The sequence below is a fragment of the Actinia tenebrosa genome, unplaced genomic scaffold (assembly GCF_029948245.1).
Source record: "Actinia tenebrosa isolate PJP-AT-01 unplaced genomic scaffold, QUT_ActTen_1.0 PGA_scaffold5__44_contigs__length_20552954, whole genome shotgun sequence".
NCBI classification, from domain to species: Eukaryota; Metazoa; Cnidaria; class Anthozoa; order Actiniaria; family Actiniidae; genus Actinia; species Actinia tenebrosa.
This window is the reverse complement of record NW_028292582.1, coordinates 10,855,353-10,868,572: the sequence shown is the minus strand read 5'-3', so window position 1 is coordinate 10,868,572 and position 13,220 is coordinate 10,855,353. Positions and strand designations below refer to the sequence as shown.

At 36.9% G+C, this 13,220-nt stretch overlaps 2 protein-coding genes across 3 annotated transcripts; one reads left to right on the top strand and one right to left on the bottom strand.

Annotated features, from left to right (window-relative positions):
* Positions 1-701: 701 nt before the first annotated feature.
* LOC116302333 (protein Mis18-alpha) lies at positions 702-5,511 on the top strand. Of its 2 annotated transcripts, XM_031711615.2 has the most exons (7): positions 702-861; positions 968-1,040; positions 1,191-1,277; positions 1,967-2,002; positions 2,453-2,552; positions 3,386-3,655; positions 5,274-5,511. In XM_031711615.2, exons 1-6 carry the CDS (start codon positions 705-707, stop codon positions 3,614-3,616), a joined length of 684 nt encoding a protein of 227 aa, XP_031567475.1. In that variant the 5' UTR covers positions 702-704; the 3' UTR covers positions 3,617-3,655; positions 5,274-5,511. The 2 variants fall into 2 exon arrangements, with proteins under 2 accessions (XP_031567475.1, XP_088893511.1); XM_089037385.1 differs by having other exon boundaries at positions 3,386-5,511.
* On the bottom strand, positions 5,478-13,147 carry LOC116302331 (cAMP-dependent protein kinase type I-beta regulatory subunit). Its single transcript, XM_031711614.2, has 13 exons — positions 12,673-13,147; positions 12,156-12,245; positions 11,821-11,896; positions 11,174-11,237; positions 10,951-11,035; positions 10,703-10,779; positions 9,498-9,534; positions 9,087-9,150; positions 8,650-8,760; positions 8,543-8,566; positions 7,868-7,982; positions 6,718-6,810; positions 5,478-5,876 (listed from the first exon to the last, which is right to left on the bottom strand). The coding sequence occupies exons 1-13, from the start codon at positions 13,035-13,037 to the stop codon at positions 5,752-5,754; spliced, it is 1,326 nt and encodes a 441-aa protein (XP_031567474.1). The 5' UTR covers positions 13,038-13,147; the 3' UTR covers positions 5,478-5,751.
* Positions 13,148-13,220: the final 73 nt, after the last annotated feature.

The following is a 13,220-nucleotide window of genomic DNA, read 5'->3' as shown; positions in this document are numbered from 1 at the left end:
TGATAGATAGACAACCAGTTGGATTTGGCTAATACATATTATACTTGAAAGAAATTGAAAGACAAGTCAATGTGCACCCTCAGCCTCAGGGCTGTCATTCAAAACCATCATGCTTAACAATGAAAGGCTCTGGTCATTTAACTCTTATTGCTTACTATCAATCAAGTGACTTTTTGGAGTTGACTGGGGTGCAACTAGTGGATGCTAAGTCAAAACATATCAAAATAAGTCCTCAAACTATTGTATTTGACTATTTCTACGACATCAAACCAGAAAACAAGAGATCAAAACAACCTCAAGGATTCTACAAGCCATCAAAAAAGAGCTATTACCGGAAGTGACGTCTATTGATAGCAACCTATACTCGAGGAATATCTTACCTTTGACACTATGATGGGGCGAGGCTGCAGCCCTGATCAGTGATGACTGGAAGTAAAGACATCCAAGACCATCCAAGCTAAGAATGATTAGATTAAAGAGCCTGGGCTTAGACCCTCACAAAAACCACAGGACACCCAATCAATATTTCTGAAACACTCAAACATTACTAGAAAAATATAATATTAGCTTTTGCAAGTCTTTGCATTTCATAAAATAATTGATTTACAACTGAAATTAATATTTCAAGTAAGTTTTTATTTGCTTTTAAAAATAAGAAAAAGTCCAGGTTGGGCTTGCTGTGGCATTCCGCCTGAGAAGCCAAAATGGCGGCAAATTCGACAGAAGAAACAACAATTGAAGACAATGAAGCAGAAGAAACCTTACCGTTAGTCTTTCAGTGTACTGGCTGTCTTTCAATTCTCGGGGATAGTTTTGCTTGGGTCTGTGCTGATCCAAACTTGAGAACTGTATCGCTATCAGGTGAGAAAGATTGCAAAATCTTAAAAAATTTACGTCGACAAAGATGGTTTCTTCTACTGTAGCATTGCCTTCGTGTCGAGAGATCTTAAGTTTTTATTCGTTGCAGCTGTTACTCATGGTGTGCACATAGCAACTGAAGATGGGATGGAAATATCCACCGAAGGAGATGATTTAGGAAGGTAAGCACTTTGAGAAAGGCTTACAAACTACAACTTTATCTAAGCTTATATTTGAGGCAAAGCCTTTTAGATACCATCTAATCACCATTCTTTCTTGCGGAACTATTTTTATAGAGCGGTCCCTACTTTACTATTATTTTTCCCTTCCAGCACATTTATTCCACTGCAGTGTACGGCATGCCAGGCAAAAATAGGAAGAATATATAAAACTACACCAAGGAAGTTAGATATGATCAGGTTGGTATAGTAATGGTGGTCTTCGCTGGTCAGTTTATGTTATAAAACCACTTTTTCTTGGTCATAATGTTTTCCCATTTCAGACCATGTTTATTATCTTGAGATTAAGATCATTAGTTCAAGCTGCATCCATATTTATGTGTCTTCTCATGTGCAACCATTAAACAAAGAAATGATACTCTAGGGAAATGACACAGTCTGAAATGAGAAAACATTACATCCAAGGTGAAGGTGTATTCTCAGGTGCAACCATTAAACAAAGAAATGATACTCTAGGGAATGACACATGGTCTGAAATGAGAAAACATTACGCACAAGGTGAAGTAGGTGTATTCTCGTGTGTAACCGTTAAACAAAGAAATGATACTCTAGGGAATGACACATGGTCTGAAATGAGAAAACATTACGCACAAGGTGAAGTAGGTGTATTCTCGTGTGCAACTGTTAAACAAAGAAATGATACTCTAGGGAATGACACATGGTCTGAAATGAGAAAACATTACATCGAAGGTGAAGAAGGTGTATTCTCGTGTGCAACCGTTAAACAAAGAAATGATACTCTAGGGAATGACACTGGTCTGAAATGGGAAAACATTATGCCCAACACTGCTTTCAAAAATGGTCACAGATTTGGAATTGTTACTTAACTCATAAATAATTTCAATTTTTTTCATTCATATATTTTACAGAGACATTTATACATTGGATTGTTCTAGTATTAAGAGGTGAGAAATAAAAAATGTAAGACTGAATATAATTCGCAGACTCCTTGCAGCACATTGGAATGCAGCTCAATTTGGAGGACATAACAATAGGTTTCCAATTCTCAGGAGATTTGAATTCCTTCGTTTTTTCCTCCAAATTTAGCTGCTTCGATGGAAGGGTCTATGACATGTACTAGGTACCATTCTGTAGTTCCAAAAATTATCCATACCCCCTCATGGAGGAATTTTGTTAAGACACCCCCCTACCCCCCGGAAATTCCAATTTTCTTCCATACAAACTCTGTAATTTTTGTTCTTTCTCTGACCCCCCTACTCTTCGGAAATTCCAAATTCCTCTGTGGGGTGGGTATGGATGATATCTGGAACTACACATTAGGAACATCTGTCGAATAGTCTAAAACCAACTTCTCAAAAAGCATAATTTACCTATTACTTTTTTTTCCCCTGTAGCTATCAGCTGGGCTCACAGAAAGCCAAAAATACTTTTAAATCTACTGAAGAAATACTGGAAATTCCTACAGCTCAGGTGTTACACTCAGAAATAATTAAAGTAAGTATTCCTTATATCTTGAAAGTTATTATCATTGATTGGAAAATCTATTTAGTTGGGACGATTTGCTTGTAACTACAACCTTCCTCAATGGTGATCTGTAGGCTGTTCAAATTGTCATTGCAAAAGTTATGTGAATGCAGGGGCGGATCCAGGAATTTGTTCAGGGAGGGGTGCATCCCTTTAGAATCAAAGGGAAAAAACGTTATTTTGTATTGATGAGAGTATGTGGACCGCATGGCACTAATGAAATAGTAGAAGATAATATAGGTAAGTTGTAGTGCTTTTGCCCGGAATAACCTCGTTCCCAAGCACTACAACTTACCTATATTATCTTCTACTATTTCATTAGTGCCACGCGGTCCACATACTCTCATCTTTGCATCATAATTACCGCGACCTAACATCTATTTCACCCCGGCCTGCTCTCAGTCTGACCTCTAGCTCAGCTGGTAGAGCATCGGTAGTACAATTCCGAAGGTCGTGGGTTCGAATCCCAGCGAGGTTGGAAATTAATTTTTCCGAATTTAATTCCAAGGGCTTTCGCCCGGAATAACCTCGTTCCCAAGCACTACAACTTACCTATATTATCTTCTATTATTTTGTATTGGTTATCTTCAAAGTAGGGGCATAAAGTCTAACCAGGGAGGGGTGCGCACCCCTCCCCTGGATCCGCCACTAGACTGTGCAAGTTGTACCAACAACCGAAATGCCAAACTTATGTTAGTTCAAAACACCAAACTTGTTTCCAATCAGTGACAACAACTTCCAATATATTTTTATGTCTGATTACGAAATGTTCAAATCTTGTTCAACTTTGTTTTAACTTTCAGGTTCAAAGTGTTATAGTTACTTTAAACGAAAGACTTCAAGCCCTTGAGAGTCAACTGGTTACTAATGAAACACAAGTTAGAGAACAAGAAAAAAAGAGGTCGACTCCAGAAAGAAACATCAAAAGAAATTTAAGAAATAATTCAGACAGTAACCTTAACCTAGAAGCACTGGAAAATGGGCCGACAAAGCAAAAACGAAAGCGTGTGTTTAACAGGATGTCTAGAGAATAGAGGGTCTGTATGACCACATGACGGCAACCATGTTGGATGGTAGGAACAATAGGATGGACCTTGTTCGAGTTCGTAAAAAAGCCACTGTGTTCCTTCACTACAGATTCATTTATGCAGGGTTAGAATCATCTTGATGTCAAAATATTCGCAAATATCAACAGTAAAGACTGCACGACTTAAAGAGTACACTTTCTAAAACTCATGAATATTTCATGAGAAGAAAACAAAGCAAATCACTACTGTGACGGTGGTTTGGAAATGTGTTCTTAATTTGCATTAAATTTCGTAAACTTTTTCTTTGATTTTCTCCAAGAAATATTCATGAGTTTGAGAAGTCATTTGAAACACTTGAGAGAGTTCTTCCTTTGATTTCCAAGCACCTCAAAGTCAGTTAAAAAAACTCAGCTGCGCCTCGTTTTTTCAACTCACTTTTCGATGTTTGGAAATCAAAGGAAGAACTCTCTCAAGCGTTTCAAATATTACTTCAAATTCTACGGACCTTCACTTGAACACGTGAATATTCTGCTCAAATTTGAGGCTAACCCTGTTAAAAATAATTCTGAAGTCAAGGGAGACAACCACATTTTATGAATTCGAAAAAGGTCTAGTTTTACGTCTGAAAAAAGAATTTAAATACATAGAGTAAGATTTCTATTTTTCTGTCGTCTAAGGTGGCTGTCGGAGTCTAAACCACAATCTCAGTATACATGCAATTGAAAAATCATTGATAATAAGATGTATCTAGTGATACAACTTGTGGAATGTTCATAAATTGTTCACTGACAAAAAGCATGGAAGCTTTTAACACGTCATTACGTCATTTCCTTGCATACCTTTCAGTCGTAGTTTCTATGTTCGTCTTAAACCAGACAATGATTTTGCAATTAAGTGTATACCAAGAATATACTAGAGTATCATGATTTTCCTATAAGTTTGATTGGGAGTGAGGGCCATCAATATAACCCTGTATCGTATCGTTGGCTCAGAATAGTCCCCTTCATGGTTCCCTGCGCTATCTTGAAAGGTAGCCGGGCCTTTGCATCGAATCAAGACGAATGGTGAGCTTACAATGATAGGGACCTTTTTTAACACCTTGGACAATTATTCACAGGTCCCTATCATTGCAAGCTCACCGTTCATCTCGCTTCGATGCAAAGGCCCGGCTACCTTTCAAGATGACACAGGGAACCGTGAAGGGGTCTATTATCTTGCGATAGGAGAATCGGAATACAAAACCTATTGCAATTTTGAGTCACCAGTATGGGTTTACATTGATGGCATTGGAAGAAAATATGGCGACTATGGCCAATACCAAAATCAAAATCACAATAACTTATGAATATTGGTCAATACTCAATACCTCTAAAAAACCTTTTGTCAAAGGTTTGTTTGGTTCCAGTTATGGTGCTGGGTTGCATCAGTCAATGCTGTTCCCTTTCCATTTTCTGTCAGCTCTGACATTAGAGGATAGTCTTTTATCATTCAAAAGAGAATAGGACCTGTCTCACACGCCACTCAGACTTCTCATGTGCCGAACCACTAAACCACTCATGTGCCAAACCTAATATTGATAAATTTAGTATGGCAAAAGAGTGACGTAAGAATAAGCTGGTACTCTAGTGTCAAATAATGTAGCAAGTACATTCAATCTTAACAGCTTGCCACACCAAATTGAAACTGCCTGAGGTTGAAACTGAGTGGGGCTCGCATATGGAACGGGCCTAAAAATCAAAATAGGTAAGAACTTTTGTAAAGCATTCTGGAAATAGTTATCTACATGACGCATTCTTGCAACCAACAAATTAATGTAATATACTTGGGGTACACATTTTTTAAGAATTAGATTTTTAGTTTTGTTGGATTATTGTACATAAATATGTTTATTTATAATATTATCTACAGCTTACAGTTTTAATATGGGTGATTTTATAATCCTCCCACCCAAGACTAGCACCCCGTCAAATACTCATGCCCCACTTAGGACTTGTAATAGGATTTATGGGTGGCATCTCCGAGAGTTGCACTTCTAGTTCCCCACCCAAGACTTGCACCCCACCCAAGAGTCATGCCCTGCGCTTGACTCAAATCAAACTGCAGTAATAAGAACATTCTTTCCTCATTTGGCATGTTATATTTCATTCCAAAACCACATATGGAAAAGCATCGAGAGCTTCTTTGATAGCAGTTTTAGGGAAGAAAGCCACAACAGAAATCTCATTAGCTTTGATCCAAGCATCTGGTGGAGATGATGGCAATTTCCCTAGAAAAAAGGAAAAAATCCCATTCATTTATTCTCTTTTCATCTCTAGTTTATTTATTTCCCACTAGCTCATTTCCCAATCATTCACTTTGCACTTGTTAATTTCCCTTTTCTTCATTTTCCATTTCATTTGTCATTTATTCACTTCATACTCTTTACTTCCCATTTGTTCAATCCTTGTTAAGTGCAGCTTTGCATCAAACATCATCATAATATGCAGCCTGTAAAGTCCTCCACTGGTCATAAACGTAAAGCGCATCGAGATGTATAAATGCGCTATATAAGAACCTCCCATTATTATTATTATTATTATTATTATTATTGCATCATAATTCATTTGTTTTCAGTGCTGTTTTGCTATACAGCTTGTTGCAGAAATTGCAGTGCTTGCATAGCCTCTGCGACCATGCTCTGTTCACTAATAAAATAATGTTTTCCCTTGAATTTTTTTTTGTGCTTCAAAACCTAGACTTATGACAGAAGCATATATGTCTATAAAATAGAGCAGATGCAAATAAACCGTGAAATAAATACTACAATCTAATAGTATCTATTTAGTGACTAATAGTTGCTATTACTCAACCAGAACATTTATTAAACAAAAGACAAAATTTGTTGTGGTTTAATGGTCTCTTGTGTATTTGTCTTTGTATGATGAATGTTCTGGTTGAGTGATAGCAACTATTAGTCACTAAATAGATACTATTAGTTAGTATTTAGTTTGATTTTATTTCACGGTTCAATTGCATCCGCTCTACTAACATTGGGGATAAAAAACTGACTATCAAAGTATATTATTTTTTATATATATTTACAAATAAATAAAACATTTTAAACTCACGAAAAACTTGTTTTGCTTCCAAATATTCTTCAGTGTTTTGTTCATCATTAACAAGTATTGCACTGCCTTTGAGCAACACAAACATTATATTACCTAATCAAAAAAATTAGACCAACCCTGAGTTAATGAGTCTGAAATCAAGGAACAGCGAAAACTCACAATGGCCTGCTAAATATGAATGGGTATATGATAATAAATATAGACTATACATTTGTACTACAATACAATACAATACAATACAATACAATACAATACAATACAATAAACTTTATTTAAAGTGCTACTACGACGAAAATCGCTCAAACTTGGATTCAGCTGAAACTTCCTAAGAATACTCTTTAAAGGTCCAATAATCACTGTATGAAGTGTTTTCTCGATATTCAGGACGAAAGTATGATATTTTTATGATTATTTTTTGGAGTCTGTGACGTCATACACTCAACATCGAACATCGCTCCATACATTTCTTTGTAGTTTATGATCAAAATATCAGTAGTAAAGGGAGAAAGAAATACCCAAACACCCCAAAATATAAATTATAGTCACAAGTAATGTGAAATAAGCACATTAGCCACCCTTTGGGCTTCATAGGAATAAAATAAATTAAGGATTTACATACAAAGAAATATATGTAGCAATGTTTGATGTTGAGTGTATGACGTCACAGACTCCAAAAAATAATCGTAAAAATATCATACTTTCGTCCTGAATATCGAGAAAACGCTTCATACAGTGATTATTGGACCTTTAAAGAGTATTTTTAGGAAGTTTCAGCTGAATCCAAGTTTGAGCGATTTTCGTCGTAGTAGCACTTTAAGGAGGGTGACAATTAACCCAGAAAGTTATCTAACATGTGGCCCTGTGGTTATAATGTATCTGATTAAGCTAAAATTTAATGTATATGTCCAGAAAATATGCATACCCCCCATGGATGAAATTGGAAATTCTGGACGGGAGGGGGTCAGAGAAGAAAATTTTTTAACAAAATTTATATGAAAGAAAATTGAAAGTTCCTAGGGGTAGGGGGGTCCTTTTACAATTTCCCTCCATGGTGGGGGTAAGGAGAAAATGCATATGCAGTAAAGTAAGAAACTCTGCCCCACCCCCCCATAGTATGCTGTGAGTAGTGACATCGTATTGCATGTTGTACCTTGTGAATATTGTTTATGTGACAATATTGCCTGTTCTTCTTGGATTTCTTTAACAACCGTTGATAACGCAATAGAATATACAAAGCCAGATGGACAGCCCTTTAGATAATCTGTCTGTAAAAGACGAAAAAGAAAGACACTTTAAAATCCAATCGTGAGCAATTTCTTTCTTTGGATAATAGAATTGATTTTGATACAAATACATGCTGTGAAACTCCCGGGGGGACTCCGGGAAAAAAGTACCGGGGATGCTCGTCGTATCTCTTAGGGGTAAAAATTTGCAATTTGGTATCTTTTAGGGTGTTAAATGCGAATTTTTGAAAATCAGCATTTTCTGGTATCTCTTAGGTTGTCGGAAAAGGAGAGAAGTGCGCATCGATATGGCTTATCCCTGGCGCTTTTTACATAAAATTTAATATTATTTGCTGTGGTTTCTCTTAGGGGTTAAAAATCATTCAGCCACGCCCTTTTTAAAAGACTTCCGGTATCTTTTAGGGGTCTTTTTGAAAATTTATGAAGAGCATCCCCGGTACTTTTTTCCCGGAGTCCACCCCCCTGGGGTGAAGCTCCTCCATACAAAGCAGAATTATTCCCAGGGGAGGAGGGTGTAACAGGGGTGCAAAGTCCCCACCCCTCCCCCTATAGTTTTTTCTTACTAAGCTGTCCTTGCATACCTGTTTAAGAGCCATCCTTAAAATCTGAAAGATAAAAAATATGCCGTCTTTTATCAGGTAATACATTAATTCCTAGGCCATTTACTGGTTGGAAGAGTTGAACTAACCTCGAGATCCAAGGCACCTCCATACTGTTTGTATAAGTCGTTGTTCCTTTTCTCAATGTGCTCTTTCCATTTATGGTGTATCATCTGGAAAAGAGTGTTCTCGGCAGGATGCTGAAATGATAAGAATGACCTCAGTGGGTCTTAGTTCAATGTAATTACAAGTGAATAAAGTTTGTTCAGTCTCCTCTTCAATTTAAGGGTCTTTATGGATTTACCCTTTAATAGCCACGCCCTGACTTAGATCAGCTCAGAGGTTGTTTTAGGATAACATTAAAATTTGAAGATCAAAGGTTTAGTGCCAGAGATTATAGAAATAGGGTTGTGTTGCTCTTTCTATGTAAACCTAATCCAAGTAAAAAAATCAAAATAATGAAAGAAATAATACTCAAGGGAATGACAAACTAAGAATAAAAAATTTAGATAAAAGATAGTTTTACCTCGCTTAGAACATCATAGAAATTTTTTGCTTCAAGCATAATGATTTGACAGGTAGATAAAGCCCTGGGAAAAAATAAATATCCAGTTACTGTGCAAAAACACTAACCAGGAACACTTGAATAAAACTGACCAATCAGATAACAGTAAACTAGACAGAGATTGAACTGAAAACAGTGTTAGCCAATCAGATTATCACATTCTCATGCTCTTAATATATTGATGTGCTATCTGATTGGCTGGTTAAAAATATTGAACTAAATGATGCAATATGATTGGTTATTGATGCTAGTTTATCAAAGTGGCCCCGGTTGGAGTATCCGCACAGTAAAACTCTGGGGAATTGACCTTTTTTTATTTTGGGCTACCTGTTGATTTTCCCTCTCTTGGTTACCATTGACAACCATACCAACCTTACAGAGGATCTTCTTTTGGTGTTTCCAAAAAATCCTGGAGAAAGAGAATGATTTTTAAAAAAGTGAAAATTACCTCGGAGCTATGAAAAATATTAGGTGATACAAACACAGGAGAAATAGGATATTAAGGCTGTACTGGGTGAGTCTATTGGTAGTTAGAGGTAAAGTGGACAGTTTCAAAGCAGACAGGTGACAGGCATATAGTCTCAACTGTGTAGTTCCAGAATTGACTATACCTCCCCCACAGATGAATTTTTTAAAAGACCCCCCCTCCCGCTACCACTGAAAATTCCAATTTTCTTCCATACAAACTCTGTCCTTTCACTGAACCCACCCATTGGAAATTTCAAATTCCTTGCTGGGGAGGGTATGGATAATTTCTGGGACTACACTTTGCAGATCCTTGACCCTGACCCTGTTCCAGAGTAAAATTGCTGAAATTCATAATCTGTTCCAGAGAAAGATTGTATATAAAAACCTTTTTCAGGTACTTGCAAAAATAAATACCCTGTTCCAGAGAGTGTGTGTGATTTCATATACCCTGGTCCAGAGAGTGAAAGAGATTTTACATACCCTGTTCCAGAGTAAAATCTCTGAAAACCATACCCTGTTTGGCGGCACCTACCCATATAGCAAATATAGGGGAGCACCCCCCCTCCCCCCACTCTCAAAAGTGGCATCACATGGTCTGAAATGTGAAAACGTGAGAACAAACAACGAAGTTAAGAAGGTCTATCCTGGATATTAAGAGATTTTTAATTTTGGAAAATCAGGAATTGTATAGAAAGAGTTAGATTTGGACAGGACTTTGGTTGACTGGATCCTGGATAGCAAAAAAAAAAAAAAAAAAAATCAAATTTTCAGCTTTTGAAAGGGTATGAATGATCTCAATGTCTTGCAAAAACATATCCAACCTCTAAAATTTGATTTATGTTTCTAGATTCTGAATTATGAGAGGTTTTTTAATTTTGGAAAATCCGGAACCGAGCATAGCTGGAATGGACTGGACTTCGGTTCACTGGATCGTGCGGATCGAAAAACGTTTTTACGCTAAATTTGCAGCTTTTATCCTATAACTGGTATTGTAATATTCATAACAAGTAGTTTTATGTTGATTTCACAAAAAATTTCAAAAAAAATTCCATATATTATTGATTGAAATGTATGGCTTCTTGTATGGCTTTCTTTTGCTGCCAATTTACCTTCCTCGCCAAAGCAAAATCCCTGATCGCTGGCATCAAAAACCACAAGGTCCTGGTTGTTGGTTGAAAACTGTACTCTGAAGGAGAAAGAAAAAGAGTTAGGGAATAAATAAAATGAAGGAAGGAAAGAGAGAGAGAAAGGAAAGTAGGAAAACTGAGAAAACATTTTTTATCTTCTATAGAAGGGAAGACCAAATTGATTATCAGTTGGAGAGAATAAAAAGATAACTGGAAATAAATGGACTAACCTTCCATGAACAAGAAGATATATTTCCCATCCTGTGACTTCCTGACTGTATATTAAGCTGCCGGCAGGGTACATTGTTAATGGTCCTACATTAAACAGAAAAAAAAGATACATAAGATACATACAGAATTTATTGTGCAAATCCAGAAAATATCTATGCCTCAAGTACAGAGGCTGATTGGATTTCCAAAGAAGCCCTGGGATTCCAACAAATAAATACTTACTTTCTTTCAGTGACTCAACAATCTGCTTGAGAGTTATTTCCCTCCATCCCTGGAATATTGGTGCCTGCACAATATCATGATAATAATAATAAATAATATTAATAATGATAATAATAATAATGGGATTAACAGTGGATTCCACAGAGTGGCTCTTTTTCCACTAGATTCCAATTAGAATTTAGAAGTTGATTTTTGTGAAGGGAGGAAAGCCAGAGAACTTGGAAACCCTCGAAGCACAGGAGAGAACCAACAAGCAACTCTACTAACATACCTCATAGAGCACCCAGGACTTGAATGCAGGATCGCATTGGTAAGAGGCGAGCGCTCTCACTGGTACGTCCCCTGTGTTTCCTGAATCTATTATATGATTCAATGTTTATTTTTATATTCACCAAAAATAAAAAGAGATTTCCCCATATAGAATATGCGTACTCATTTATCCAATTATGAGAGATTAATTACAGAAAAATAGATATTTTCTGTAATTACCACCATGTTCATAACTATGTGCTGCCACCAGTTCAAATTGCATTTCAAATTTGGCATTTCACTGCTGTCTATCATTTTCATAATCATGCCTCATGATGTGTGGTTTGTGAGAAAAACTGTTGTAGCTAGTTTAACATTATCCAGTTTTTCAAATTTACCTTTTGCAACGTAATCAATGCGATCTCTTGGCTGAGTTTAGATTTTGGAAACAAACCACTAGTGTCCACATACTTTCTGGAAAATAATAACTACTTTATAAGCAAACATGATTACCATGGTAACCAAAGGTGGGGGGAACAATTTGCATCCCTCCCTTCCTGTGCCACTTAAGGTTGCTATAGTAACCAGGAATGAGAAGAGGGGACCAAATTTTTTTACACATTTTTAGAAGAAAGCAAATACTAAATCTTCCTTACCCTACCCACCCCACCCCCCCAAACCTTATGTACTCTGTTACTTTGGGAACTATAGTATTTTTAGACCTCTACCCTACCTTTTGACAAACCAGTCCAGTATTGTGATCTCTGGTGGTAAGGTAAATAGCTGGCGGGCTTCCTGTGCTTTTAATAGTAGCAGGGAGGCTCTAGCAAATCAAAAAGAAATGCAGGCGATAAGCAAAACAAAATTGTAAAAAATTGTTACGCAACATCGTTGCATTGCAAGTTGCAAACAAAATGTTGCTCTTATCAGCACTCATTTAACAACACAATTTCACTGTCGCACAAAGTAGAATCTCTCTCGACTCTTTACAGCAACAAAAAATTTGTTGAGTGCAGAATGATAACTCTATGAGCAAATTCATTCTTTTTGCAGCTGCAAGGCAACAATGTTTCATAGTACACCTTTAAGAAATATTTTTAATTAAAATGACTCATTTTCTGGGGAGGTGTGCTAAGGTTGGCTAATTTTCGAAAGGGGAGGGTGGAGAGGGAAGACGTAGCAAAAGGTGCCCCACCAGGGTAGGGTTAGAAAAATGTGCACACTCAAAATGATTCCCAAGATTAAAATACCTGCTCACAGCTCTTACATCAGCAGTACATTTTGTTCCGTACATCAAAGACACTTCGCCAAAACAGTCTCCATTTGGTACTTCTCTAATCACATGTCCTTCGTGAACGACTTCTATCTTTCCTGACAAAACTATGAATATTCCAATGACATCGTCGCCTTTTCTTATCAACGTCTTTGGAGCTTCAACATCTAGTAGATGTACGGCATCAAAGATGACTTGTTTTTGCGATGAAGTTAAAGAAAAAGGGACATTTGTCATCCACTCCTCGAGCATTTGACGACTTTCTTCTGGGAGTTTAAAACTCGTTTTCGACCTCGGATTTGGGTTTTTTGCTTGATTGTTACTGCTAGCACTCGTACCCATAACGAAAAATGATAGATATTTTACTTTTGTAAAGAATAAACGGTCATTACGGCTACATTTCTGCAGTACTTTTCTACAAACTCGTACAAAGTGATTCTTGTTTGGTAACCAACGACGCCATATTGAAATAACAATACCACAGGAACCCCAATACTACCCACTGACATGAACTTCGTATAAATA

Excerpts from the sequence above, each read along its gene's own strand:
- LOC116302333 (XM_031711615.2), top strand. The coding sequence starts at position 705 with ATGGCGGCAAATTCGACAGAAGAAACAACAATTGAAGACAATGAAGCA. Across the intron at positions 1,041-1,190 it reads GAAGGAGATGATTTAGGAAG|CACATTTATTCCACTGCAGT; the intron begins GTAAGCACTTTG and ends TTTCCCTTCCAG. Across the intron at positions 2,553-3,385 it reads TACACTCAGAAATAATTAAA|GTTCAAAGTGTTATAGTTAC; the intron begins GTAAGTATTCCT and ends TTTAACTTTCAG.
- LOC116302331 (XM_031711614.2), bottom strand. The coding sequence starts at position 13,037 with ATGGGTACGAGTGCTAGCAGTAACAATCAAGCAAAAAACCCAAATCCG. Across the intron at positions 11,238-11,820 it reads CATTGATTACGTTGCAAAAG|GCACCAATATTCCAGGGATG; the intron begins GTAAATTTGAAA and ends GATATTGTGCAG. Across the intron at positions 5,877-6,717 it reads GGAAGCAAAACAAGTTTTTC|GGAAATTGCCATCATCTCCA; the intron begins GTGAGTTTAAAA and ends CCTTTTTTCTAG.